Here is a 27,858-nt window from a genome sequence, read left to right as displayed (position 1 = left end):
ACTTCGCAATAAATGTGTGGGCAGATATGGTCGGTGACTGCTTAGTCGGCCCATACCTGTTACCAGTGCCTCCGTAGCCCGTCACCACCAAATACGGAGGATGCAGAAAGGTCAGGGAATGACCACTGCATATCCTGGAGAAACATGGCCTTAGTTGCTAATGCTCCTAAAAACCAAATAACAACAACAACAACCTGTTACCATCCAGCAAATGTGAGACGCAACATTTGGTTTCAACATGACACGGCGCCTGCCCATTATGGAAGGTGTGTTCGTGGCCATTTGAACAGGCGTTTTGGGCGTCGATGGATTGGCCGTGGTGGACCTGCTGCCTGGCCCCACACTCACCTGATTTATCGAGCCTTGATTTCTTTCTGTGGGGGGGGGGTCCTCAAATCTATTGTGTATTATGAATCGCCTGTGGAGATGGAAATGGATCTCGTGGCGAGACTCGTCTGCACTGCTGCTACTGTCAAAGAAACTCCAGGTGTGTTCGACCGTGTCCGCCAATCCATGCTAGGTCGGTGTCACGAATGGATCGCGTCTCATGGTGGAACCTTCGAGCATCTGTTATAACATCATGAAATGCATCCATCTTGTACTCTATTGTTAATATTATGTCAAATAAATGTTTGCCACTAATTGTCTTGTGTCATTTCTGCTTCTTGTGCCTCTGCTGCTACTTTCCCGTGACGTTTCCGGTTATGGGTTCCTATGCGATTCACATTCCTTTAGATGTTACCTACCACCCCTAAACGTTTGTACCAATATTTTTGAGACACTCTGTATAAAGAATACAATTATTAAATAGGTATATATTAAAAGGTCGAAAACCACTGTGTTAGGTATTTCTTTTAGCCTAGGGATGCAGTGAAAAAAATTACTGGGACAGTAAGGGTGCCGTGAACCGAGAAAGTTTGGGAACCTCTGATTTAGCCACTGGGCTCAAACGTTGTCCACACTTTGCCACAGGGAGGCAAGTCAGGCACCCAATAGAATTTTAATAGTACTCTGGCAGGCCCTGCCACTTAGTTTCCTAAGATTCCAGTGGCTAGGGCCTATTTAAAAAAAAAAAAAAATTATTTAAGGTTAATTAAGGCCAAATTGGAGTTTAAAGTAAGGGTAGAGTTAAATTTTGACACTAAGTTAAGTTTAATTTAGATTAAGAGCAAGTGCAATGGCTGAGTAAGTTAGAGTAGGGAAGAAGACTGGGGGGAACAGATAGAAGTATGGGGATGATAGGGAAGGGAAGGCGGTCCCAGAAATATCAGTTGGGATAAGCCCCACCAGGACAAAGGGGGGAGACAGGAAACCGTCTCCCCCCCCTTGGAGGTGAAGGGGAATAAAGGTGCCACACAAGGGAGCATAATACAGATTGCCAGTTGCCGCTGGCGGCAGAGCTGGACATTGTCTAGTGGGCATTCTATTTTTATACTTCTCCCCCCTACATTTTATAGTATTTTTCCCCTCTCACTCATTTATCTTTCTCCCCCCCACACACACCAGGGGGATACAATGGTGTGTAGTATAAATTTAAATACTAATGCATAATAATTAGCTAAATAAGTAAGAATATAAAAGATTAAAACTAGGGTTAGTGTGTACTTAACTGTAGTATTTATGGTTTGTGTTCTTTCTCTCACAGTTACGCTCTCATTCATTCTTCCGGCTTTCATTTCATTTGTTCAACTCTTGTTTTCTGCACTGCACTCTTTGAGCACTTCAATTTACTATTATTTTTCAGTTGTGGTGCAGGCCTAGCCACAAGTTTTTGCAGGCCAGGGGAGAATGCAGTGTTTGTGCTGTTAGTGTGTGTGTGTATATATATATATATATATATATATATATATATAGAGAGAGAGAGAGTAATATATAAGTTATTATTAACTTTGTATTCTTTTAGCCAATTACATTTGCTCTTTCATTCATCTCTCTCTCTCTCTCTCTCTCTCTCTCTCTCTCTCTCTCTCTCTCTCTCTCTCTCTCTCTCTGTAGATTTTAAAGTTATTGTTCTGCTACTTGGCCAACAACTTTGTTACACAAAAATGCTGTGCTTTCTGTGTGAAGAGGATAGTTGAGATTCCTTACCCAGTGTTCAAAAAGTGAAAACACGAAGGGAAAGTGTAGCCACCAAGACAGTCTTTGATACCAGGTTCAAAGAATATTAAAGAAGCCACTAGAAGATTGAAATAAACTGTTACCTCCTTTGCATATAAAGCTAGGTTACATTATTTCAAGTGAAAAATCAAAAGCAGGAATTTTTGTTGGACCTCAAAACTGCAAGCTACTTCTAGAATATTTAAAGAATACATGAACCAAACTAAAAGACACAATCTGACTAGCTTTACATATGCAGTATGCAATTTTTTGGGGTAAATTATGAGATAAAGTATTTCAGAACACTAGGCCACAATATGAGTGTTAAAGTATACTACTTGCATCTTTCTCATGCCTCAGTAGCCGAGTGATCAGGAGCGGGAGTGCAGTGGCACATGCTCTCTGAGTAGAAAGGGGTTCAATCCCCTGACTGCTAAATATGGTAGATCTGCCAACCTGCACTGCACCAGCGTGGCAGATTATGGTCCATTACCCTCAACATGAATTGTTCAGAAGGCTTCCATCCTGCGGTGGGTTGATTATGGCTGCAGGTTACTTTTTTTTTTTTTTTTTTAACTTGTATCTCAACTATTTTCCAGAAAATTTAGGTATTTTAAATGAAAATCAGGGGGAAAGATTACATCATGTTATAAAAGAAATAGAAAAAGGAACCAAAGAAAGATGAAATGTCAATATAAAAAGGGAAACTGCTAGGAAAATTAGCTGCCTGAGGAAGTCAAAAGGGTGCAAGTTTGACCCAGTCTAGTGTTTAAGAAATCCAGTTTACAGCCATTTATGCTTGACAGGAGGATGTAATGACTTTTTTTTCTTTTTTTTTTTTTTTGTGGATTTTTATGTCTATTTGTAAAATCTGAAAAAATACAAAATAAACCAGTACCAAGAAATTTTGGTACTTAGAAATTTTGAAGAAAGTACCAAGAAGATCCACGAAATTTTGTAAAAAAAATTCTAATGGGATAGAGCAAATTTCAAGTAAATTTGGAAATTTCCATTAAAAATGCAGTTCAGACTTTTTTTACAAAACATCATAACAAAGTCATCACTCAGGAACAAGTGGGGTCCTAGTCTGGTGCATTCACCAGCACGTATGAGCTTTAGTTATGTGAACCCAATTGCTTTGTCTGTTATATTAAGGAAAGAGTCCAACCAAACGCCAAGAACAAAGACAGTGGAACACTAAAAAACTTTTCTTGGAGTGCATTGTCACAAAACATGTCAATCGATTCTTTTTTTTGTGGAGAGGAGAGAGGAGTTTCCATTTTAAAAGAAAGGGTTAGCTATCAACCAGTAATTTTTAATGTCTGTATGAGAGGAAAATAGCCTTCAAAAGAGATTGACAGCTGTGTGAGGTGGTCAGTTATTGCTTTCCGTAAGTTTTATCTGCAGAGATATTTTTTCAACAAGAAATTTAGTAAAAGTATTGAAGGTATCATATTGTGCTGCTTCAGCTCTCTTTCTCCAAAGAATAATTTTATCTTTGAATGCAGAGATTTTATCATTAGCCATGGAAAGTGTCATTTTTTACCTTGTAGTGATAGATTCAGTGTATTAAGTTTGTCAAATATCATAAAAGTATGCAACCCTTTGTGAATTATAATCACTAGATATAAAGTCGATAAATCTCCACAGTTTATCTTGAGTTGTTTATCTTGTGGCTTCAACTTTATGATCAGTAAGAAACATCACAATTTCAGAGTGTAATTCAGAGAATCTCATCAGCACTTTACCTTGACTCAGTCAAGGTGCTGCAGTGTAAAAAAGTAAACAGTCAAAATTGCTGCACATTTTGGCACAAATCTGACAGAAAAGCCTTGTATTTAAGCTACTAGATTCTTAAATACAATTTGTAACAATTTTCATTAGTGTCTTAAAAATATCTTTTAGTTTTGCAGGAATGTTTTTTTACAGCTAAATTTTCCCTGTGAAGTACACAATGACAACTTGAACAGGAAGGCTATGCTACTCCCCTGATTATCAAAAAAACACCTGAAATAGGACGCTGCATAGTCTTGGCATTATCAGTTCAGACGTCAGTAGACTTCTTCCAGTTGAGTTCATGGGTAAAAAACATGCTATCAACTTTTTTCAAAAATATCAGCACCGGTTGTAGTGGTTTTCAAATCGTCACAGATAAGAATGTGTTCAAACAGCTCAACATTATACAGGTATCAAACAAATACTAACAAAACAGCTAGGCTACTGACATCAGCGTTTTCATCATTGCAAGGTAAAATAAGGTGACAACGTAAGTCTATGAATGAGTTCATTGAGAAGATTGGCTGAAAAAAAGTAAAATTCTTCTTTTTACAGTGTCATGAGAGAGTGGCACGCACCGTTTAAAATTTTTGATGAATTTTTTGGTCCGAATAATGCCTCGCACAGGTCAATAGTGCACATGCTGACCGGGCTATCCGGGTGGGTAAAGTGCCTGCATGGAAACCCAAAGGTCGCGGGTTCGAATCCCGCCTTAGGCTTGGATCAGAGTACTGCAAAAATCTTGGGAGGTGCATTATGGCCATAGAAGCCGATGCGCCAACAACTAACAAAAAAATAAAAAAATTTAAAAAAATAGTGCACAGCATTATCAAATGTTCAATAATAGTGTAGGCCTCTCTTTGAAAAACAATGCAATAGCTCACTTTCAGTGAGGCTTCTAATAATTCTTTTTTATAACTCACAAATACAGATTTCACCAATGACGTCTTTTTTAAATAATACTTTCTCTTTGAATTATGCAATGGACTTACCATTGAAGTCTCAATGATTTATTTTAAAATGTCTCATAAACAGAGGGTTTCATACAGTTATTGTTTAGTTTCTGTTCCCATATTAAACACAGAGTGATTTGATTCTGCTCATCCCCACAATAATAGAAGCCATATTTCAAATATTCATTTTGATAAAATCCCCACCTCCACCTTTTTTTTTTTTTTTTGGTTCTTATCTGGAGCTGACTTGCATGCAGACGGACTTGGTGAATAGTCATGATTACACTTGCCACTTTGTCTGTCATATTGAGGTGTTCTCAACTCATCGCTGCATCTTTTCTCAGGATTTTCTGTCCTCTCTGTAGAATCTAAACTTTCTCTTTGTTCTTCTTACTAAAAATTTATCAAAGATTGGACCCTAAATAAAAATTAAAAATAGTTACACAGGAAAACAACCATGTGACTCCAGCACAGACTCAGAACATAAAGTGTTTGTGACAACTTTGACCTCTTTCGAATCTACATAATAATTCAAAAGTATTAAAGGTTTAAGTCTGAGGCAAAATTAAAGGTTTAGGTCTGAGGCAAAAATCGACATAGCTACCACTTTTATATAAAAACTTGTTAGTTTTACTAAGCCAGTATAAGATGAACTGTGCCAGACCAAGGCATTTCGGTGCCCCGGGCAGAGAGATTTTTGCACCCATCTATTAAGGACATATATATTTTTTTGCTTCATTGTTCTTGGCACCCCTTAAAGAATGCCACCCCAGGCAAGATCCCTACATGAAAAAAAAGGCAAAAATATGTGCATATTGAATTGATAACATTTGTGAGATTATGCAAAATTTGACATTTAACATTCAAAGCATCCACTGCTTCTATTGGAATGAGCAGCAGCCTGGAAAACAAGATGCAGGGTATTTCAGAGACTTCTGGAAGTCATTCCGGTAAAAGTAAACACATGGGTTGTGTTCCTATTCTTAGCTAGCTAAGAATAGGAACAGGTGCATGTATACTTGCATGTACACCAATTCTAAGAGTTTGGTAAATAAATTTGATGAATTTCAGGTATTGCTCAAAACATCAAAGGCAGATATTGTTGGGATATCAGAGACGTGGTGTCACACAGATATAAGGGATGCAGAACTGGAATTTGGAGAATGCAACGTGTACAGGAAGGATAGACAGGACAGGAAGGGAGGAAGAGTTATGCTATTAGTTAAGAAACACATAAAATTCAAGGAAGTGAAGCCGGTCAACATCGCTGGACAGTGCAGTATCGAGTCAGTTCAGTGTAACATAAGAATTGGGAGATCAAAATTGAGAGTAGGAGTGTGTTACAGGCCTAATGACTCTGATGAGTATAATAAGAAACTTACAGGGAAATAAGAGTGGGCCAGTAAATCACAGAGTCTTATGATGGGGGATTTTAATTTTCCAGATATTGACTGGAATTTGTGGGTTTGGTCACACACAAACAATAGCAAGGCTTTCGTGGATTTATTGGATGATTGTTTTCTACATCAGCATGTTCGGGAGGCAACTAGAGGGAGTAATACTCTTGATCTGATTATCAATAGTGATTCTTCATGCATTATGAATCTGCAGATAAAGGAACCACTAGGTGGCAGTGATCACAGTGTGCTGAAGTGGGATTTAATCAATGAGGTAACTACCATCAGGGGTAAAGGGAAGGGTTTTTGCTTTCATAAAGGTGACTACGGCGGTCTGAGAATGTATTTACATTTTATACAGTGGGACCAACTGATGATGTTACCAACAGCAAATTTAAAATGGGAAGCATTCAAAGAATTTATCTTGGAAGTTACTAGGCTTTACATACCAACTAAGAAATATTGTTCAACGTTTATGCCTAAATGGATGTCAGATGAACTAATGAGACATATGGCAGAGAAGAAAAATGCATGGGATACATATAAATTAATGGGTAACATGGAAGCCTAGGTTAGATATAAGCTGGTCTGTAACCAAGTCACAAAGGAGATCAGGCAGGCAAAGGCAGATTATGAGAAATCTTCGGCAAAGGATGCAAAGAAAAACAACAAAGAGTTCTTTACCTATTTAAACTCTAGAAGGAAAGGGATGAATCAAATTGGTCCAATGGATATATGATTGTTCAACTGTTGATGATCCTGCTCAGGTGGCTAACAAACTAAATGAGTATTTTGCATCTAAATTCACCCTTGAGGAGTTATTCAGAGAGGGGAATGTCAGAGGTGAGTTAAACTCTGGAAGTGAACTAGCTGATTTTGTAATAACTGAGGGGAAAGTGGAGGAGAAATTGTAGTAGTAGCAGTACAATGTGATGCAAGAAAGCAAGTGTATGAGCTTATGCAGCATCAGCTTAAAAAAAAAAAAAAAAAAAAAAACGCACCATTCCCTCCAAATGCCTGTCCAGTTCCTCCTTAAATTTATTCAACCTATCAACTTCCACAACAACAACAGATGGAAGTTTGTTCCAGCAATTAACCACCCGCTGGCTAAAGGCATATTTCCACACATCTATTCTACATCTGTCTTTTCTTAATTTTAATTTATGTCCCCTTACGTTCGTAACCTGAACAAGTGGAAGGATCCCATCACAATTCAGCGTGCTCAACCCGTTCAAGGCCTAGTCTGCAGCCACTGCAATTTGCAGAACTTTAGCCTCTCTTGGTAAGAGGATACCTTCATTCCCCTCACCAATCTTGTTGCCCTTCTCTGTACATGCTCAAGCAAATCGAAATCCTTCCTAAAATGAGGCCTCCAGACATGTACGCAGTATTCAAGGCGTGGCCTGACCAGTGAGGTGATTGTCCCTTATACAGATTGTCCCTAGCAAAATTCCTATATATCATTGACAAAACCCCATGACCTGCCCTGGCAGCCTGTCTGCATTGCTCAGAAAACTTCATATCCGACGACACAATTACTCCCAGGTCTTTTTCATTTTCTACCACTTAATTGTAGTACCACACTGTACTTTGCATTTGTCAAGGTTAAACTTCAGTTGCCACTTCTTAGCCCATCTGCCCAAATTATCTAGATCCTGTTGCAGTAGCACACTGCCATTACCTTTGTATCATCTGCAAACTTTGACACTTAGCCTGATATACCTTCATCAATATCACTGATAAATATACAAAACAACAGTGGACCCAACAGCAAACCCTGTGGGACTCCACTAATAACATTAGTCCACGAAGAGCAGCAACCATTGATTACCACCACCCTCTGTCTTTTCCCACTTAACCATCCTTTTATCCATTGTAGTAACTTACCCTTAATACCATTCTGCTCCAATTTGTACAATAGTCTTCCATGCGCAACACTGTCAAAAGCTTTCTTGAAATCCAAATATATGATATCAAAATTATTTTTTGCATCTTCAACAAAAATTATTTGTTGAAGATAAACATAAAAAAGGAACCCGGCGTGGATGGGATCTATCCAGTAATATTACAGGAGGCAGCAAAAGAAGTAAGAGAACCCTTAGTCATAGTTATGAGAGCTTCTTTGGATTCAGGGGAGGTACCCATGGACTGGAGATGTGCAGTGACTCCAATTCACAAAGGAGGATCAAAGGGCGACACAAGTAATTATAGACCTGTTAGTTTAACTTCTGTTCCAGGAAAATTAATGGAGGCACTGGTTAAAGAAGCACTGCAGGATCATCTAGACAAGACTTCATTTATAGCTCGGACACAGCATGCTTTTGTTAAGGGAAAGTCTTGCCTGACTAATTTGATTGGATACTATGATATGGTCACAAAGGAACTGGATGCAGGGAATAACTTTGATATCATATATTTGGATCTTAGAAAGGCTTTTGGTACTGTTGCAAATGGAAGACTTCTGAACAAACTGGAGCAGTGTGGAATTGGAGGCAAATTGCTGCTATGGATAAAGGGATGGTTGAGTGGGAGAAGACAGAGAGTTGTAATAAATGAACACTGCTCATTTTGGACTAATGTTATTAGTGGAGTCCTTCAGGGTTCAGTGTTGGGTCCATTGTTGTTTTCTGTATTTATAAGTGTATCAAGCTTAATGTCCAAATTTGCAGATGATATGAAGGTTGGCAGGGTAGTTAAAACACTAAAGACAGTATGCTGCTGCAACAGGATCTAGAAAAGTTGAGCAGATTGGCTGAGAGGGGCAAATGAAGTTTAAAATTGACAAATGTAAAGTACTACATATGGGAAGCAGTAACCCCAGAGTGACGTATCAACTCTGTGGTAGAGAACGAAAAGGATCTGGGGGTAATTGTGCAGGCAGATATGAAGTTTTCTGAGCAGTGCAGACGATCTGCAAGAATAACTCAGAGTCTTGTCAATGATATACAGGAAGTTTTCTAGCAGGGAGAAGGAGGTGATTATCTCCTTGTATATGGCAATGGTCAGGCCATCCCTTGAGTACTGTATACAGGTCTGCAGGCCTCATTTTAAGGATGTACAGCTGTTGGAACAAGTACAGAGAAGGACAACAAGATTAGTGAATGGAACAAAGGGTTACTCTTACAAAGAAAGACTTAAGTTTTGGAAATTACAGTGTCTGGAGACTAGGCACCTGCGAGGTGATCTGGTTGAGGTGTGTAAAGCCTTGAATGGTTTGAGCATGCTCAATGCTGATGGGATTTTTCCTCTTGCTCAGAATAATCACCTGAGAGGGCATAAATTCAAATTGAGGAAAAACAGTTGTAGGATAGATGTGTGGAAGTTTGCCTTTAGCCAGCGGGTAGTCGGTTGGTGGAACAGACTTCCATACTTTGTTGTAGAAGTTGATAACCTAAATAAATTTAAGGCTGAGCTGGAAAAGTATTTGGACGAATGGAGGGGTGAAATCAGAGCGGGTGTGTTTTTTTTTTTTTTTTTTTTGGCTGATGCTGCATAAGCTTGCTTTCTTGCATCATATGCCTCTACTAATGCTAATGCTAAAGTGTGGAGTGCTGTTGTGAGGTCATTGAAATATACCCAGTAGTTTAGAGGGAGGGAGCTAGAGAGTGTATTGAATGATTCAGGTAAATTATGAGGGCATCTTTCTACTTGTGAGACCTTCCTTTGGATTGGGCACCTCCGTACCCAGGTGGGAAGGAGCAGCAGTGCGGAGCACACGCTTCTTGATTATACAGGGGTTCGAGGCCGTCACCACCAAATACGGAGGATGCAGAAAGGTCAGGGAATGACCATCGCATATCCCGGAGCAATATGGCCTTAGTTGCTAATGTTCCTAAAAACCAAACAATCAAACAAACAAAATCAAAAAAAACCAAACAAACAATCCTTTGGATTGGAGAAGTGCTAACATATTGCCAATATATGACATTTAGATAGAGATGGCATTCTGAAAGATACACAACATGGTTTTATTAAGAGAGAATCTAACTAACCTGATGAACTATTTTGATACAGTTGCTCATGAATTAGATGTACAAACCACTCAAGCACAAACTCATAACACAAAGCACTTCTGGGACTCTTATCTACTGCACATCCTTATTTCTAAAAGGAGAAAACAGCTAAAAATTGGCTGTATATTCGCTTTGATATATTCAGTAATCAGTTGCCTAATAATTTCTGTAAATAACACCAGTTTTCAGTCAACAATTACAGTAAACATCCAACTTCTCCTCTCAGCTGGAGATGCAATAAAAGAGTATTTTAATGGAACACCAATTAAAAACAGCTACATCTGGAATGGAATATATCTACTATTCGTCAAGTGCAGTATGTTAGTTGTAAAGTAAATTTTTGTAAACAACAGCACATGGCATTCTTTTGTCGATTAGAATTAAACTTAAGATAGCAAAAACTGTTAAGGAATAAACTAGACAAAAATATACGTGAAGTGAGACATGACTTATGGAGAAATCATGTAACTTCAATTCAGGACTACGACATGCCGGACAGTATGTTTATGATTTAGTTTTCAAAAAACACGATAAAATCTTGAGTACCAGAAATAAATACATGGTAAAATTAGTAAAATTATGCAATTAGCTGATAAATATTCTACTAATAAAAAATAAGCATATGAAAATCTGTCATTTTGGAAGCAAATTCCTACCTAGGGTAATTCCTAGGTCAATACTGCCCAAGGTACCCCCAGTAGAGAACCATGGCTATAGCATTAGCATAGGATGCAAGAAAGCAAGCTTATACAGCATCAGCTAAAGAAAAAAAAAAATATATATATATATATATATATATATATATATTCCCATTTCACCCCTCCATCCACTCCAAACGTTTGTCCAGTTCTGCCTTGAATTTATTTAAGCTGTCAACTTCCACAACAACAGGTGGAAGTTTGTTCCAGCAATCAACTGCCTGCTGGCTAAAAGGCAATCTTCTGCACATCTATTCCACAACTATCTTTCCTCAATTTGAATTTATGCCCCCTCAGACACATAATCTGAGCAAGAGGAAGAATCCTATCAGCATTGAGCTTTCTCAAACAATTCCAGACTTTTTACACCTCAATCAGATCACCTCGCAGGTGCCTAGACCCAAGATGCTGCAATTTCCAAACTGAAGTCTTTCTTGTTAAGACCAACCCTTTGCTGCTCCACTCACTAATCTCATTGCCCATCTCTGTACTCGTTACAGCAGCTCTACATCTTTCCTCAAATGAGGTCCTCCAGACCTGTTTGTTTGTTTTTTGGTTTTAAGGAGCATTAGCAACTAAGGCCATATTGCTCCGGGATATGCGGTGGTCATTCCTCGACCTTTCCGCATACTCCGTATTTGGTGGTGACGGGCTCGAACCCCGGTCTAATCAAGAAGCATGTGCTACGCACTGCTGCTCCTTCCCACCTGGCTACGGAGGCGGCCCCTCCAGACCTGTATGTAGTACTCAAGGCACGTGGCAAAACCATTGCCTTATACAAGGAGATAATCACCTCCTTATCCCTGCTAACAAAGTTACTGTATATCATTGACAAGACACCATAAACTACTCTTGCAGCCTGTGTGCACTACTCAGAAAATATCATATCTGACTGCACAATTACCTCCAAGTCTTTGTCATTCTCCACTACCCTGAATGTAATATCACCCAATTGGTAAGTTACTCTGGGGTTACTGCTACCCATATGCAGTACTTTACATTTCTCAATATTAAACTTCAGTTGCTAACTCTTAGCCCACCTGCTCAACTTTTCTAGATCCTGTTGGAGTAGTGTCTGTCGTTACCAGCCCTACCAAACTTCATATCATCTGCAAACTTGGACATTAAGCCTGATATACCTTCAAAAATTTCACTGATAAATATACAAAACAACAGTGGGCCCAACACCGAACCCTGTGGGACTATACTAATAACATCTGTCTATGAAAAGCAGTGCCCATTGATAACCACTCTGTCTTCTCACACTTAACCATCCCTTTATCCCTAGCAGAAACTTGCACTTAATGCCATACTGCTCCAACTTGTACAGCAGTCTTCCACGTGCAACAGTATCAAACCCTTTCCTAAAATCCAAGTATGTAATATCAAAATTATTTTTTGCATCCAGTTCCTTTGTGATCACATCATAACATCCAATCAAATTGATTAGACAAGTTTTCCCCTTGACAAACCCATGCTGTGCCTGAACTATAACTGCAATCTTTCTTAATGATCCTACAGCTTCTTTAACCAGTAACTCCATTATTTTCCCCAAAATAGAAGTTATAATAAAAAGGTTTGTAATTTCTCATGTCACCTTTCCATCCCCCTTTGTGAATTGGGAATACATTTGCTCTTCCCCAGTCTGTGGGGAACTCCCCCCCCCCCGAGTCTAAGGATACTCTCATAATCATGACTAAGGGTTTGCTTACTTCATTTGCTGCCTCCTTTAATATAATTGGATACATCCCATCCACCCCAGGTGTCTTTCTTATGTTTAACTTCAACAATTTCTACAATTTGCTCTTAGTTATTAAAAACCCATTTAGCTCCCTGTTAGAGTTTGATTAGCTTCTGGCCTCTACTTCCCTACAGAATTCCTCATGTGTGTATGTAGATGCATAATACTCATTCAGTTTGTCACCTACCTGAGCAGAATAATCAACAATCAAACCATCAATATCAAGTGGACCAACCTGATTCATCCCTTTCCTTCTAGAGTTTACATAATCGATGGGTCAACTGTTGATGATCCTGCTCAGGTAGCTAACAAACTAAATGAATATTTTGCATCAACATTCACACATGAGGAGTTATTCAGCAAGGGGGAATGCCAGAGGTGTATTCAACTCTGGCAGTAAGCTAGAGAATCTTGTAATAACTCAGAGTAAAGGGGAGGAGAAATTGTTTAAGATAAATACAAGAAAGGCACCTGGGGTGGATGGGATCTATCCAGTTATATTAAAGGAGGCAGCAAAGGAAGTAAGCAAACCCTTAGCCATAATTATGAGAGCTTCCTTGGACTCAGGGGAAGTACCCACAGACTGGAGATGTGCAAATGTGACCCCAATTCACAAAGGAGGATCAAAAGGCAACACAAGTAATTATAGACCTGTTAGTTTAACTTCTGTTCCTGGAAAATTAATGGAGGCACTGGTTAAAGAAGCACTGCAGGATCATCTAGACAAGACTTCAGTTATAGCTCAGACACAGCATGGTTTTGTTAAGGGGAAGTCTTGCCTGACCAATTTGATTGGATACTATGATGCAGTCACAAAAGAACTGGATGCAGGGATTAACTTTGATATTATATACTTGGATATCTTAGAAAGGCCTTTGATACTGTTGCACATGGAAGACTGCTGCACAAATTGGAGCAGTCGGGCATTGGAGGCAAATTGCTGCTATGGATAAAGGGGTGGTTGACGGGGAGAAGACAGAGAGTGGTAATCAATGGACACTGCTCATCGTGGACTAATGTTATTAGTGGAGTCCCTCAGGGTTCAGTATTGGGTCTATTATTGTTTTCTGTATTTATAAATGATATTTATGATGGTATATCAAGCTTAATGTCCAAGTTTGCAGACGATACGAAGGTAGGCAGGGTTGTCAAGGACACTACTGACACTATGCTACTGCAACAGGATCTGGAAAGGTTGAGCAGATGGGCTGAGAGGTGGCAAATGAAATTTAACATTGACAAATGTAAAGTACTACACATGGGAAACAGCAACCCCAGAGCAACGTATCAACTCTGTGGTACTACACTGACAGTGGTAGAGAATGAAAGGGACCTGGGGGTGGTTGTGCAGGCAGATATGAAGTTTTCTGAGCAGTGCAGATGGGCTGCAAGAGTAGCTCATGGTGTATTGTCGATGATATATAGGAATTTTTCTAGCAGGGATAAGGAGGTGATTATTCCCTTGTATAAGGCAATGGTCAGGCCACACTTAGAGTACTGTATACAGGTCTGGAGGCCTCATTTCAAGAAGGATGTAGGGATGCTGGAACAAGTACAGAGAAGCGCAACAAGATTGGTGAATGGAACAAAGGGGTGCTCTTACGAAGAAAGGCTTAAGTTTTGCAAATTACAGTGTCTGGAGACTAGGCACCAGCGAGGTGATCTGATAGAGGTGTATAAAGCCTTGAATGGTTTGAGCATGCTCAATGCTGATGGGATTCTTCCTCTTGCTCAGAAAATCACCTGAGAGGGCATAAATTCAAATTGAGGAAAGACAGATATAGGATAGATGTGAGGAAATTTGCCTTTAGCCAGCGGGTGGTTGGTTGGTGGAACAGACTTCCATCCCTTGTCGTGGAAGTTGATAGCCTAAATAAGTTTAAGGCTCAGCTGGACAGGTATTTCAAAGGAACAGAGGGGTGAAGTGGAAGTGGTTATTTTTTATTTATTTATTTATTTATTTTTATTTTATTTTTATTTATTTATTTTTTTTTTGGCTGATGCTGCATAAGCTTGCTTGCTTGCATCAAATGCCTCTACTAATGCTAATGCTAATAAATAAAGAAGTCCTTGCTGTTTTTCTTTGCATCCTTTGCCAAAGATTTCTTGTAATCTGACTTTGCTTGCCTAACTTCCCTAGTGACTTGATTACAGACTATCTGATATCTACCATAGGCATCTTTGTCTCCTAATAATTTACATGCAACCCATGCATTTTTCTTCTCTGCCAAAAGTCTCATTAGTTCATCTGCCATCCATTTAGGCCTAAACCTTGAACAAGAAAAATATAGAGAAACCCCAAGATAAGTTTTTCAAATTATGACACTGAAAACACTAGTTTGGAGCTTTATTTTTAGGATGCTTCACAGAGGTCATAATAAGTTTTTATTTTTTAAATAATAAATAAAATAAATTTCAGATACATTTAACTTAATTTTTAAAATATTTAAACAATGAATATTCTAAAAATTTTAATAAATTCTTGAAAATTAAAAAGTTACATAAAAATAAGTATTGCAATCCATTAAGAAAAGATGAAATACTGGATTGGCACTGTTTGAGCAGGATTCAAAGAACCCAAAAATGTTTTCCCCAACACCATTTCTGCTACAAACGGGAGTGCCACCACTTCCAGGTTAACATCTAGATACATCCTACCTAAGAACCACTTGTCAGACAGCTATAAATATGCTCTTACACCTTCAAGGAGACAGTCTTAGGATTGTGAATGCAAATAATGTAATCAATGGAACTAGCCAATTCCCAGTACAGAATGATTTATAGGACATCACAAAAGCAATTTGTCTGTATATGGTATTTCAAGCACAAAAGATTCTTAGGTCAATAATGTGATGTTATTATTATTAGCCTTACAGTGCAAGGAAGCCTGAGGCTTATGATACACCAGCCAAAAAAAAAAAAAAAAAAATTGAGTTACCCTGAATGAGAGAGTCAGAAGTAGGAAGGAATCACCAAGAAAAAGAAGGATGATGATATCCATCTCAGAACCCTGGGTGTGCCAAGCCCATACTCACCAGATGTGAGCCCCTGGGGTTAACTTGTGAGCTGCAAATGGAAGTTTATGTGGAACCTCTGCATGGCCTGCAGGGTAACATGCAGAAACCAGCATGAAATGAAATAGAAAACCTCAGGAGCTGACAGAACGTGACAGGAGAGCCCTGCAAAGAACTCTCCACTCAGAATGTAGGCAGACATTATTACAGCACTCACAGACCCCTCAGGGATACAACTAGAACACATGATATGGGTTTCCACAGTCATGCAACTATCCACAAGCTACTAATCAATCCAAATAATGCCAGCCACCATCTACCTTGATGTAAGGTTTGCCATTCCTGGACCAATGGAAAACTGTGCTCTGGAGTAATCAGTATCTGGTATACCCATTTGATGGTTGTGCCTGGGTGTGGCAAATGCCTACGGAGAAAGCCACCTGTCAGACTGTATTGTCCTGATAATAAAGTTTGACGGAGGCAACGTGATGGTCTGTGGCTTTTTTCCACGGTTTGGCCTGGAACCATTGTTTGTTTTGGGACCAATCACAAATTCTCAGGTCTATCTGGGCATCCTACATAACACTGCATTACCTATTTGTGCAGCACATGGGGAAGGCTGATACATACCTGTATCAGCAGGACGATACTCCATGTCATATTGCTCGTGTTGTGACAGAGAGGGTTGAGGATGGGGGTGTTGAGAAGTTGTACCAGTCAGCCCAGAGCTATGACCTCATTCCAGAAGTTCTCCTGCAGAGAACTTCTGGAATGAATTGGATTGTTGAGTGCATGTGAGGAGAGACTGCCCAAAAAACAGAATTGAACTGGTGACTGCTTTGAAATCTGAATGGCAGAAAATATCAGAAGACATTTACAAAAACCTGGTGGAAAGTATTCCATGTAGACTAGCGATTCTTGTAAAAGCCAAAGGTTTCAGTACAAATTATTAGTTTCTCTGTAAATAAATATCACTTTTACACAGGCCTGTGTCCAGATATTAATGGTAGAGCAGTATATTTCCAAATTGTAAAATGACAATTTGTGTAAAATATGACAGACTGCTTTCTTAATACTTCTGAATTGTAAAATGGTATTTTATTATTTATTTTTTTTTTTGTTGTTGTTTTATTTTTTGGGATTTTTTTTTTTTTTTTTTTGTTTTTTTTTGTAAAATATGCCTGATTAAAGAATTACAGATTGTGAAGTGCAACATTTTACACAGTTCCATGAACTTTCTTTAGTGAAGCATTTTTATTTAGACAGTAGTTTTAGTTCTATATTTACATTTGTGAGAGCGCAATGCTTTTATCAGTAAAACTATCATTTTAAGTAGTATGTATTTACTACTACATTTTAAGTAATAGTAAGTAGTAGAACAAGTGCACAAATTGTTAAGTCCAAAAATCACTTTTATGTGAAGCAAACTTTTCAAACAGACCTACCTGTAGTGTAACATTCAAAAATTAATTTAATCTGATTTTAACAATTTTCAGTGGTTCAAGTGGTCCAAATAACAGACAGCAGTGCATGCTACTGTTGTGAACATTACTGCATAGACAATAACAAGTTTAGTCAAGCTTGGACTACTAGTGTCATTTCATTTCTCTGGTAAAATTAACGGCAAAATAATCAACATCTAGAGATAAAATATCTCTACACACATGTTGGCCAAATAATGAATGTGCAGCAACATATGCAATGACAACTAGATTATTTGACCTTTCTTCTTTGTGAAAATGGGAATGTCTATCTTGACATGCTAAAGAGGTTTTATGGAAATGTCATTACTCACTTATAAAAGAATGGGTTTTCTCAAACACACTCCCTAAACCAGATATATATGGGAGTAATAATAAGAATTACTGCAACTTAAACCAAAAGATCATATGTCTGCTTAAATTTTAACAAAAACTGAGTTACAACACAAAGATGATGTTAGCTGCATTTTCGCATAAGTACATTTGCCAAAAAAAAAATGTGATTTTATCTCCTTAACTACTGTTGGTCACTTGAAAGTTGGCTACCAGAAAACCAACAGTGCTTAGGGATACAGAATGACCAACTCAGCTGTGAGTCAAAAAAGAAAAGGGTATAAAAATTACTCTATGTGACTGTCGGTCACCTGGAAATAATTTTTATTTCTCCCCCCTTTTTTTTATTCTTCCTTACTTTCACTTGAGAAACATACTGCTCACTGAGGGTAATTCAAAGTACTATCTAAGATAAATTTTCTTCCACAGTTTCTCTATTAAAAATTTGAGAAGTCTACTGAAAAGCATAAAAATGAGCCTCAAATTTGTCAAAATATCATGATTTCATCCACTACTAATAGGTTAAAGAACCAAACTTACTGATCTCAGGCCAACCGGAATACCCTTTTCAGTTGGACCAATGCCATCATATTTCTTTGGAGCTACTTGTACATTTTTAATTACAGAGGACGATTCCATTTCCTTAACAGGCAACACAAAATATTTATCTGTGTGAACAGAATTCCCTTCTGGTATAACCTTCTGACCTATAAAAATGGGTCCTCTAGGAATGGAGTCACCTACAGAAAATGCAATGAGGCAAATTAATACAGTCCTAAATAAATTAAGATAAATAAATTGCCAATTAAGTGTGCATTAAAATTTCACTACATTTTAATTAAAACTTTGATAAAAATCATTTTAACCAAAATTTCACTACAAAAAGGCTATTATTCAGATGGGCCGAAAAATGGCAATTGCAAGTATAAAATATTTAGAAACAAGAATTTAGGTAGTAATTCCACAAAATTCCACATAGGTAGTAAAAGTTTGCTTCACATAAAAGTGAGTTTATCAAACTCAAAGTACTGGATAATGAAAAAGACCTAGGCATAATGGTACAGACTGATATGAAGCTCTCTAAACAATGTAGACAGGCTGTTACAAAAGCCTGTGGAATTTCTGTCAATGATATACATGAACATTTCCAGCAAGGACAATAAAGTGATTGTCCCATTGTATGAAGTGATGGTTAAGCCAAATCTTGAATATCGCATATAGGATCTCATTTTGAGAACTAGTTTTAGGGTCTGCTGGAAAAGGTACAAGGAAGGGCAATAAGGTGGGCTGGGGGGGAGACCAAAAGGTATTCTTAACACCAAAGACTTAGGTTTAGTAAATTGCAACGATTATAAACCAGGCATCTGTGTGGAGACCTAACTGATATAGTAGGCTTCAAAACAGTGGAGTAAACTAAATGCTGGTGACAGCTTTACTCATTCTCAGGCAACACACACAAAATGGAACAGATCTGAAATGAAAAAGGATAGTTATAAAACAGAAGCAGTAATTTTCCCTTCAGCCAAAGAGCAACTGATTACTGGAATAAACGGCGAAGGTAAAGAAAGCCAACATGAGAACCACGGAAAACTTCAGTAAACTTATACTTTTAATTTCTAAAATTGCAGTTAAAAGAAAACTGAGCACCCATTTGACAGTGTAATGTTGAATGATGCACCTGTCTTAACTACATATCAATGGCACTTCCATGAAATACAAAGTTTTGTGGAAGTGCCATTGATGCGTAGTTAAAACTGGAAAACTGTGATTGATGTAAGTACCAACAACTGCTAGAGATGCTGAAAGTAGTGTCCATTGGCTCCAATGCACTCCATACACCTTCTGTGAAGACTCTGACTCACATGATGCAGTTGTTTCCTGGGTGGCCACTTGAACTTTAATTTTCCACAAGCTCTGCTTCTACTGTGAGGATTCTTGCTGTCAGATTTTTTTTCCATCTTTAAATAATCTCACAAGACAAAAATTACACAGAGTGACATTTGAAGTGACAGGAAAATCAAATCATCTGGCTAACTGGACTCAGTAAATTTATTAGAGAAAAGCAACTCCAGTCACTTTGAAATGTTTGTTTGTTTGTTATTTGGTTTTTAGGAGCATTAGCAACTAAGGCCATATTGCTCCGAGAATATGCGGTGGTCATTCCCTTGACCTTTCCGCATCCTCCCTATTTGGTGGTGACGGGCTCGAACCCCGGTCTAATCAAGAAGCGTGTGCTACGCACTGCTGCTCCTTCCCACCTGGCTATGGAGGCGCCATCACTTTGAAATAAATCATCATTTAGTGTAGCAGCAATGGCCCAGTGAGTGAAAACATTAACTGTAACTGGTTGTATTTGAACCTCTTGGACCTTCACTGACTCAAAATCATGTTACAGTTAAATTTTTAAGGGGAATGGAAAAACTTTATGTACTGTTCTCTGAACCTTGCACTCAGAGCAGGCATACTGTTCACTGTGCCCTTGAGAATTCAAGTTGGTATTTCAAAGGGTCAAATCTAGGCTTCATTTTTTTTTTTTTTTTTTTTTTTTTTTAAATATAATTACAATTTAATATTATTTTATTATTACAAATGTAAATGGTGTATAATTTTAAAATGTAATTTGGGAATGGCAGTATATAGTGGTTACCAAGATTAAATAGCATAATGAAACTCCTATATCACATGAAAGTTCAAAGTTACTTTAAGTGTTTGTTACCTACTTACGTTTGATACACAGGTAATATTTCAGACTGCTGTTAGATCCTATCGTTGGACCAAATATGAGCTGATACCAGCTCTCACTCCTTGGCTACAAACTGAGTCTTAGACTTAGTTTGAATGCCAAGTCTTTTAGTTTTTATATTCAAATTAAGAAGAATAGCATGTTTACATACTGGCACACACACTGCCAATATCTACCTAAAAATTTTAAATACACATGCAAATACTAAATTTTTTAGTGGTAGAGACACCAAAATTCTGCAGTGCCTAAGTGGTTCCAACTGATCTAAATACGCTATTGACTAAGAAACATGATTTTAGACACTTTGATAGCTGTAAACCTGCTAAACTTTTCAGTGATTGCACTTCTTTTGAGAAAATTCTCTAATAATGAACTAAAGTTGCAACTATGCAAAATCTGCTTTTTAGCATTAGCAGTAGCAAAAAAAAAAAAAAAAAATCATCCTTACTCAATTTGAATTTGTGCCCTCTCAGTCTAAGCAAGAGGAAGAATCCAATCAGCATAGAGCTTGCTCAATTCATTCAAAGCCTGAAACACCTCAATCAAGTCACCTCATAGGTGACTAGTCTCCAGATGCTGCAATTTACAGAACTGAGGCCTCTCTTGGTAAGGTCACCCCTTTGTACCCCTCACCAATTTCATTGCCCTTCTCTGTACCCATTCAAGGAGCTCTACATTCTTCCTAAAATGAGGCGTCTAAACATGTATTTTGGAGAAGCAACCATGCTATAATCCAGAGTGCGATGACCCTGCCTGCTTAGACAGACACTCCTACCTAACTGTGAAATTTACTGAGAATGACATTGCCAAATGCGACTGGCCCATATGTTACAGGTCAGTCACAGTTTCTCTCCCAGCAAAAATGTTCATATTAGAAATTGTATTATTTTATGTGTTTTCTCTCTATGCATAATTTCACATATATATTTTCATAAATATATATGATATATGTTTTTATAATGAATTCAGATGTTATGAGTTCATACATAGATGTTATGAGTTAATAGTGCTTAGTTCAAGTGCTATTAGTGTGCTCATTTTTGAGAGCATGACTGTATGTACTATGTATGCATGACAATTTTCTTGATTGAGGCTCTCTGTAGCATCTGCATTGCCGGATGTTATGGAGTGCTCTAGTCTATGTTTCTGCACCTTGGTATATCTATGAGTAGTGAAAGAAAATGTATGTGTTTGCCTGCAGCTCATATTGCATCCGCATTGTTGTATTTGATTCATATGGACTTGCCAAAATATATTCCCTTCCCCACAATGTGTAGAAACAAATGCATGTTTTAATTAAAAATAAATATTGTGGATAAAACGTAAGAATGAATCATATAAACAAAGTAATATCTGTGATAGTCTAAGTATGCATGGGGGATTGACTACCTCTGTCTGTGATTATTTGTGAGTGAGAAAGTATAGGTATGGGAGACTGAATGTTTGCGATTGTCCACATGTGTGTGTAAATCACTAAGTAATTATAAATATTGTTATTATTATCTCATATGTGTATCTCAATTCAAGTGCTGGGTGAGATATGTGTTGGAAACCATATTGACATCAACCTACAACGAAAAAAAAAAAAAGTAAATAGTCCTATATATGTAGACTGTTGTACCATAAATATATATATAAAAATAATAAAATAATAACAAAAAAATAAATAAATAAAATAATAAAAAACAAATAAAATAAAGTAAATAATAAAATAAATTTAAAAAATAAAGTTATATTTGTGGTTCAGTTGTATACAGAGTGTCTCAAAAATACATGGCATAACTTGAGGAATGAGTTCCTCATATATAGACAATAAAAATATTTTATATCAACATAGTTGATATAAAATATTATATCAACAGGTATTATATCAACCTGCAGATAAAATATTAATCTGCAGGCTCATCGTTTGTACCATGAATGGTTCCCAGAATGAAAATGTCCAGACAGCAACACGTTTGAAGGTATCCATCGTCGCCTTTGTAAACATGGGACCTTTACACCTTGTGCTGCCGACAGAGGACGACCAAGATCTACGACTCCTGAAGTAGAGGGGGTGGACCAACTGCCTGGCCTCCACGCTCACTGATTTAAACCCGCTAGATTTCTTCTTGTGGGGCTATTTAAAGTCATTGGTGTATTCGACTCCGGTAGCTGATGTGGAAACTCTCCGCAATCGAATTGTGGCAGGTTGTGAGACAATATGAAACATGCCAGGAATTTGGCGTTGTCTTCGCAAGTCCATGAGACGTCGATGTGTGGCCTGTATTCAGGCAGAAGGCGGACATTTTGAACAATTACTATAAGGTGATGTGAACAGTTAAGTGTCATAGACAGACCTTCAAAACTTGGAAACCAAGCATTTCTGGAATTAGGCTGATATAAAATATTTTTATTGTCTACATATGAGGAACTCATTGCTGAAGTTATGCCGTGTATTTTTGAGACACCCTGTATATGTGAGAAATGTCCAGGTCACCTGTGTAAACTATGCAATGACTGAGTGAATGTTTGTGAAAGCACATTAAAAATAAATAAAATAAAATAATAACAATAAAATAAAATAAGTGATTGTCTGAGAGCTGCTATGTTGAGGTGGCACCTAAACATAGCAACTGTTTGGGTGCTATGTTTAGGTCCTGTCTGGCTGAATGCAAGATGATAAAATGCATGTGAGAACTGTTTTAGGTCCTACCATTCAGTCTGCCTCTAAACAAGTTTAAAAAAAAGTGTGTACTATGTGTGTGTGTGTGTGTGACAAGTGTATATACAGGCTGAATATGTGGAGTGCGTGTTTACACAGGTCCTCAAATTAGACTGCAGTGACGGCAATCTATTAGGAAACCATATTGCCATCATGCATCTTTTCTCTGGCATAGTAACTGGTAACACCAGGTCCAGCTAGTCTGGCCAGTGTGGGATCTTATACAGAGAACCACTGTGCCCCCACAGTGCAATCCCATTCCACACATAAGCCCTGGCCCATGACTTGGCCACCAACAAATCCCATATCCCTTCTCCCACCCAAACATTTACATAGTGGACTCTATCACGACAACTTTTACTGTCCTTGACAGCCACCACATGTGTGGATGAACTCCTTCCACAGGGGTGGCCGCCCTCTACCACCCCCCAAACCTATTTCCAGGTGGACAGTCTTCTTATCATATACCTTCTTTATCTTCATCTGCTCCCTCCTACCTTCACTGTCTGCCAGGGTTTGACCCCACCACAGATTATATCTATCATCTCCCAACGATGTACGAGATCCTGACCAGTTGCATAACCAATAAGATATCAGACCAGTTAGAGAGCCAGAACATAATGGCCGAACAGCAGAAAGGATGTAAGCAGATGAGCAAAGAATGCAAGGAGCAATTTACACTGATGCCACAGTTATAGAGCAAGCTTACAAAAAGTACTGCAACCTGTACGCAGCCAACATAGATTACATTAAGGCCCTCAACTCTGTGCCTCATAGCTGGCTAACAGAGGTGCTGAAGATCTACAAAGTCAATCTAACAATGACAAACTTCCTAGAAGCAATGATGGCGAAATGAACTACCACCATTAAGGTTGAAAACATCACAACTAGACTGATCCCCATTGGGAAGGGAATCTTTCAAAGGGATAAGGAAGGGGATGAATCTGATTGGTCCACTTCACATCTATGGTTCGACTGTTGATGATCCTGCTCAGATAGCAAACAAACTGAATGAGTATTTTGCATCTACATTCACACATTAGGAATTATTAAGGTTTGAAAATGGCAGAAGGTTATAAAATTGTAGCAGTATACTTAATTATTTTGTAATAACTGAGAGCAAAGTGGAGGAGAAATTGTTGAAGTTAAACATAAGAAAAGCATCTGGGGTGGATGGGATCTATCCAGTTATATTAAAAGAGGTGGCAAAGCAACTAAGCAAACCCTTAGCCATAATTATGAGAGCATCCTTGGACTCAGGGGAGGTTCCCACGGACTGGAGATGTGCAAATGTATCCCCAATTCACAAAGGGGGATCGAAGGGTGACACGAGTAATTACAGACCAGTTAGTTTAACTTCTGTTCCGGGTAAAATAATGGAGTCACTGGTTAAAGATGCATTGCAGGATCAACTAGACAAGACTGCAGCAATAATTCAGACACAGCATGGGTTTGTTAAGGGAAAGTCTTGTCTGACAAATTTGATAGGATATTATGATGTGGTTACAAACGAACTGGATGCAAAAAATAATTTTGATATCATATATTTGGATTTCAGGAAAGCTTTTGACACTGTTGCGCATGAAAGACTATTGTACAAATTGGAGCAGAATGGTATTAAAGGTAAGTTGCTAAAATGGATAAAAGGATGGTTAAGTGGGAAAAGACAGAGGGTGGTAATCAATGGGTGCTGCTCTTGTGGACTAATGTTATTAGTGGAGTCCCACAGGGTTCGGTGTTGGGTCCACTGTTGTTTTGTATATTTATCAATGATATTGATGAAGGTATATCAGGCTTAATGTCGAAGTTTGCAGATGATACAAAGGTTGGCAGGGTTGTTAATGACAGTAATGGCAGTGTGCTACTGCAACAGGATCTAGATAATTTGGGCATATGGGCTAAGAAGTGGCAACTGAAGTTTAACCTTGACAAATGCAAAGTACTGCATATGGGTAGAAGTAACCCCAGAGAAACGTACCAACTGTGTGGTACTACACTTAAGGTGGTAGAAAATGAAAAAGACCTGGGAGTAATTGTGCAGGCAGATATGAAGTTTTCTGAGCAATGCAGACAGGTTGCCAGGGCAGGTCATGGGGTTTTGTCAATGATATATAGAAATTTTGCAAGAAGGGAAAAGGAGGTGATTATCCCTCTGTATAATGCAATGGTCAGGCCACGCCTTGAGTACTGAGTGCAGGTCTGGAGGCCTCATTTTAGGAAGGATTTCGATTTGCTTGAGCATATACAGAGAAGGGCAACAAGATTGGTGAGGGGAATGAAGGGATCCTCTTACCAAGAGAAGCTTAAGTTCTGCAAATTGCAGTGGCTGGAGACTAGGCACCTGCGCGGTGATCTGATTGAGGTGTATAAGGCCTTGAATGGGTTGAGCACGCTGAATTCTGATGGGATCCTTCCATTTATTCAGATTACGAACCTAAGGGGGCATAAATTCAAATTAAGAAAAGACAGATGTAGAATAGATGTGCGGAAATTTGCCTTTAGCCAGCGAGTGGTTAATTGCTGGAACAAACTTCCATCTGTCATTGTGGAAGTTGATGGGTTGAATAAATTTAAGGAGGAACTGGACAGGCATTTGGAAGGAATGGTGTGATTTTTTTTTTTTTTGGCTGATGCTGCATAAGCTCATACATTTGCTTTCTTGCATCACATGCCACTACTACTACTACTACTACCACCACTACTACTAGATGCCGTGAGCCCACTGCGGTCCTGTCTAGCACTCAACCCACTATCCACAATGCTCAACAGCAGCAAGTACGGATATAACCTCAAAGAAGGAAGGAAAACCTGTAAACCCTCACCCACCTGATCTATGTGGATGACATCAAGCTCAATGTGGCAACCAAGAAGCAACTCCAGCAACTTCTCCGGATCATTGAAGAATTCAGCAAATGATATCACGATGAAATTTGGTCTAGACAAATGCAAGACCCACGGATTGCATCAGGGGAAATTATTTGGCTGAAACTACAAGCTGCAGACTGGGAAAGGGATGGAAGCCATGACAGATGGAGAGACCTACAAATATCGGGGGATGATGCAGGCTCAGCAGTTACAGCACAAGGAAATCAATGCCTGCCTGACCGAAAAATACCATCAGACACTCAGAAGCCTGCTGAAAGCAAAGCTGAATGGAGGGAACACAGTTAAAGCCATAAACACCTATGCAGTCCCAGTGCTAACATACTCCTTCAAGATCACAGATTGGACTAACACCGAACTGGAGGATATCCTGAAAAAGACAAGGGCAATGATGACCAAGAGCAACCAACACCACCCAAGTCAGCAGTGGAGAGACTGACAATAGCTCGGAAAGAGGGAGGAACGGGCCTGATAGACCTCATACAGCAACAGAAAACAACAATAGCTAACCTGAAGGATTACTTCCAGAAAAACAAAGCAGAAGCACTCTACTAGGTCTTAAGGAAGATAGACAAGCAGCATACCCCATTCAAACGAGGAGTCCCCTCCTGCCTAGACAGCTTAAATGAAGCGGAAAATATGGGCAAAGAAGATACTCCACAGAGACTACAATGACCTCCATTAAGATCACATAGATAAGATGGCTTCCAATGCATGGCTCACGAGCTCTTCCCTGAGACTGAAGGATTCATGCTCACCATCCAAGTCCAGGTAATCGTGATCTTAAAAATGACATTTTAGAGAGATAAATAGTTTAGTTATACAGCGAAAATTTCAACTTCCAAGATCTCGAAACGAATTACCAATAAACAATGTGTTATTGGGTTCATATTACGATATTTTAATGATATGATAGTGTCTCTGGAACTGATTAATATCGTAAAGCGGGATACACTGTATTGTATAGCTACGCACGTGGTTTGGAATGCAGTATTTATGAATGTTTACATTCATATTTTGCAATTAATGTTAATATTTTCGATTTTGTTGAGACTTGATATTTGGGAGAAAAAAACTCGTAAACCCGGGAACTCATAAAGCGAGAACTGCCAGGTTCTTGTTTAGCACGGCTTTCACTATAACACGGTTTTCAATTAAGTTTAAGTGGAAAATTTACTGTACATATTAAAACTCACTCAATAGCCTAGACATGTACTCTGCATATATGCTGCATTTTCGTAGCCTAGGTACGGTACATATATGCTGTGTGCCAACTCTAGTATGACAACAGCTCCCCTCAGGCATTCAGCTGCAATGTGCAACACTGTTCAGTATTCTTAATTTCATCTTCATGAGAAGACGCGAAATGAAAAGCTTTTCAAACTTTTCATTTCACTATTTTTTACCCTTTTAAAAATACGATCGAAAATATATCCACATCTTGGTTAGAAAGCACTGCCAACAACATGCATTCTGTTTGGCAACATGTTTTGCCCCATTTGGTAAATGATTTCACTGGTTTTGAATTGCAAGTTCAAACAAATGCTGAAGACACTGTGAAGATCGGAAAAGACTTGGGATTTGGAACTTTGGACACTGTCAATGTACGTGACTGCATTGACTTACATGCAAGTGACTTGATCCAACTCTCCTTGAAATTGATGAGCAAACTGCATATGAAGAAAAGGAACACAATTCTGAAGTGGCACCAAAAAGTATTTTCAACAGAAGAATTGGAGAAATTGGAGAGAATTGGACATGAGGAGTTATTAGGGTTGAATTTGAAAGTGTCTGCAATTCTGCCCAGACACGATAGGAGGGAGTATATGATGAGAGCCTTGTCGATCAATTCGGCCCTGGAAAGATTGTGCAAGGCTCAAGGGGTAGAATTTTTTTCAGCCTGGACTGTACTTGTTAACAGGAGAGATTGCTTCTACAGGGATGGGATACACTTAAATAGAAAAGGGGCAAGAATATTTGCTGATGCTATCGAGGCAGTGTTAGGTGGGTCGGAAAACTGCTAGC

At 38.5% G+C, this 27,858-nt stretch overlaps 1 protein-coding gene across 1 annotated transcript in view; it reads right to left on the bottom strand.

Moving 5' to 3' along the window:
• Positions 1-27,858, bottom strand: part of LOC150081619 (uncharacterized) — a 264,024-nt gene that overhangs the window by 75,430 nt on the left and 160,736 nt on the right. The window contains exon 6 of the mRNA XM_090380266.1: positions 18,044-18,243. Within this exon, the coding sequence (XP_090236392.1) occupies positions 18,044-18,243 (200 nt within the window). The remainder of the gene's footprint in view (positions 1-18,043; positions 18,244-27,858) is intronic.

Source organism: Mastigoproctus giganteus, chromosome 8 (genome assembly GCF_048544385.1).
Source record: "Mastigoproctus giganteus isolate SK-2022 chromosome 8, ASM4854438v1, whole genome shotgun sequence".
Taxonomy (NCBI): domain Eukaryota; kingdom Metazoa; phylum Arthropoda; class Arachnida; order Uropygi; family Thelyphonidae; genus Mastigoproctus; species Mastigoproctus giganteus.
The sequence above is the reverse complement of the archived record's forward strand: the minus strand, read 5'-3'. Positions and strand labels throughout refer to the sequence as shown.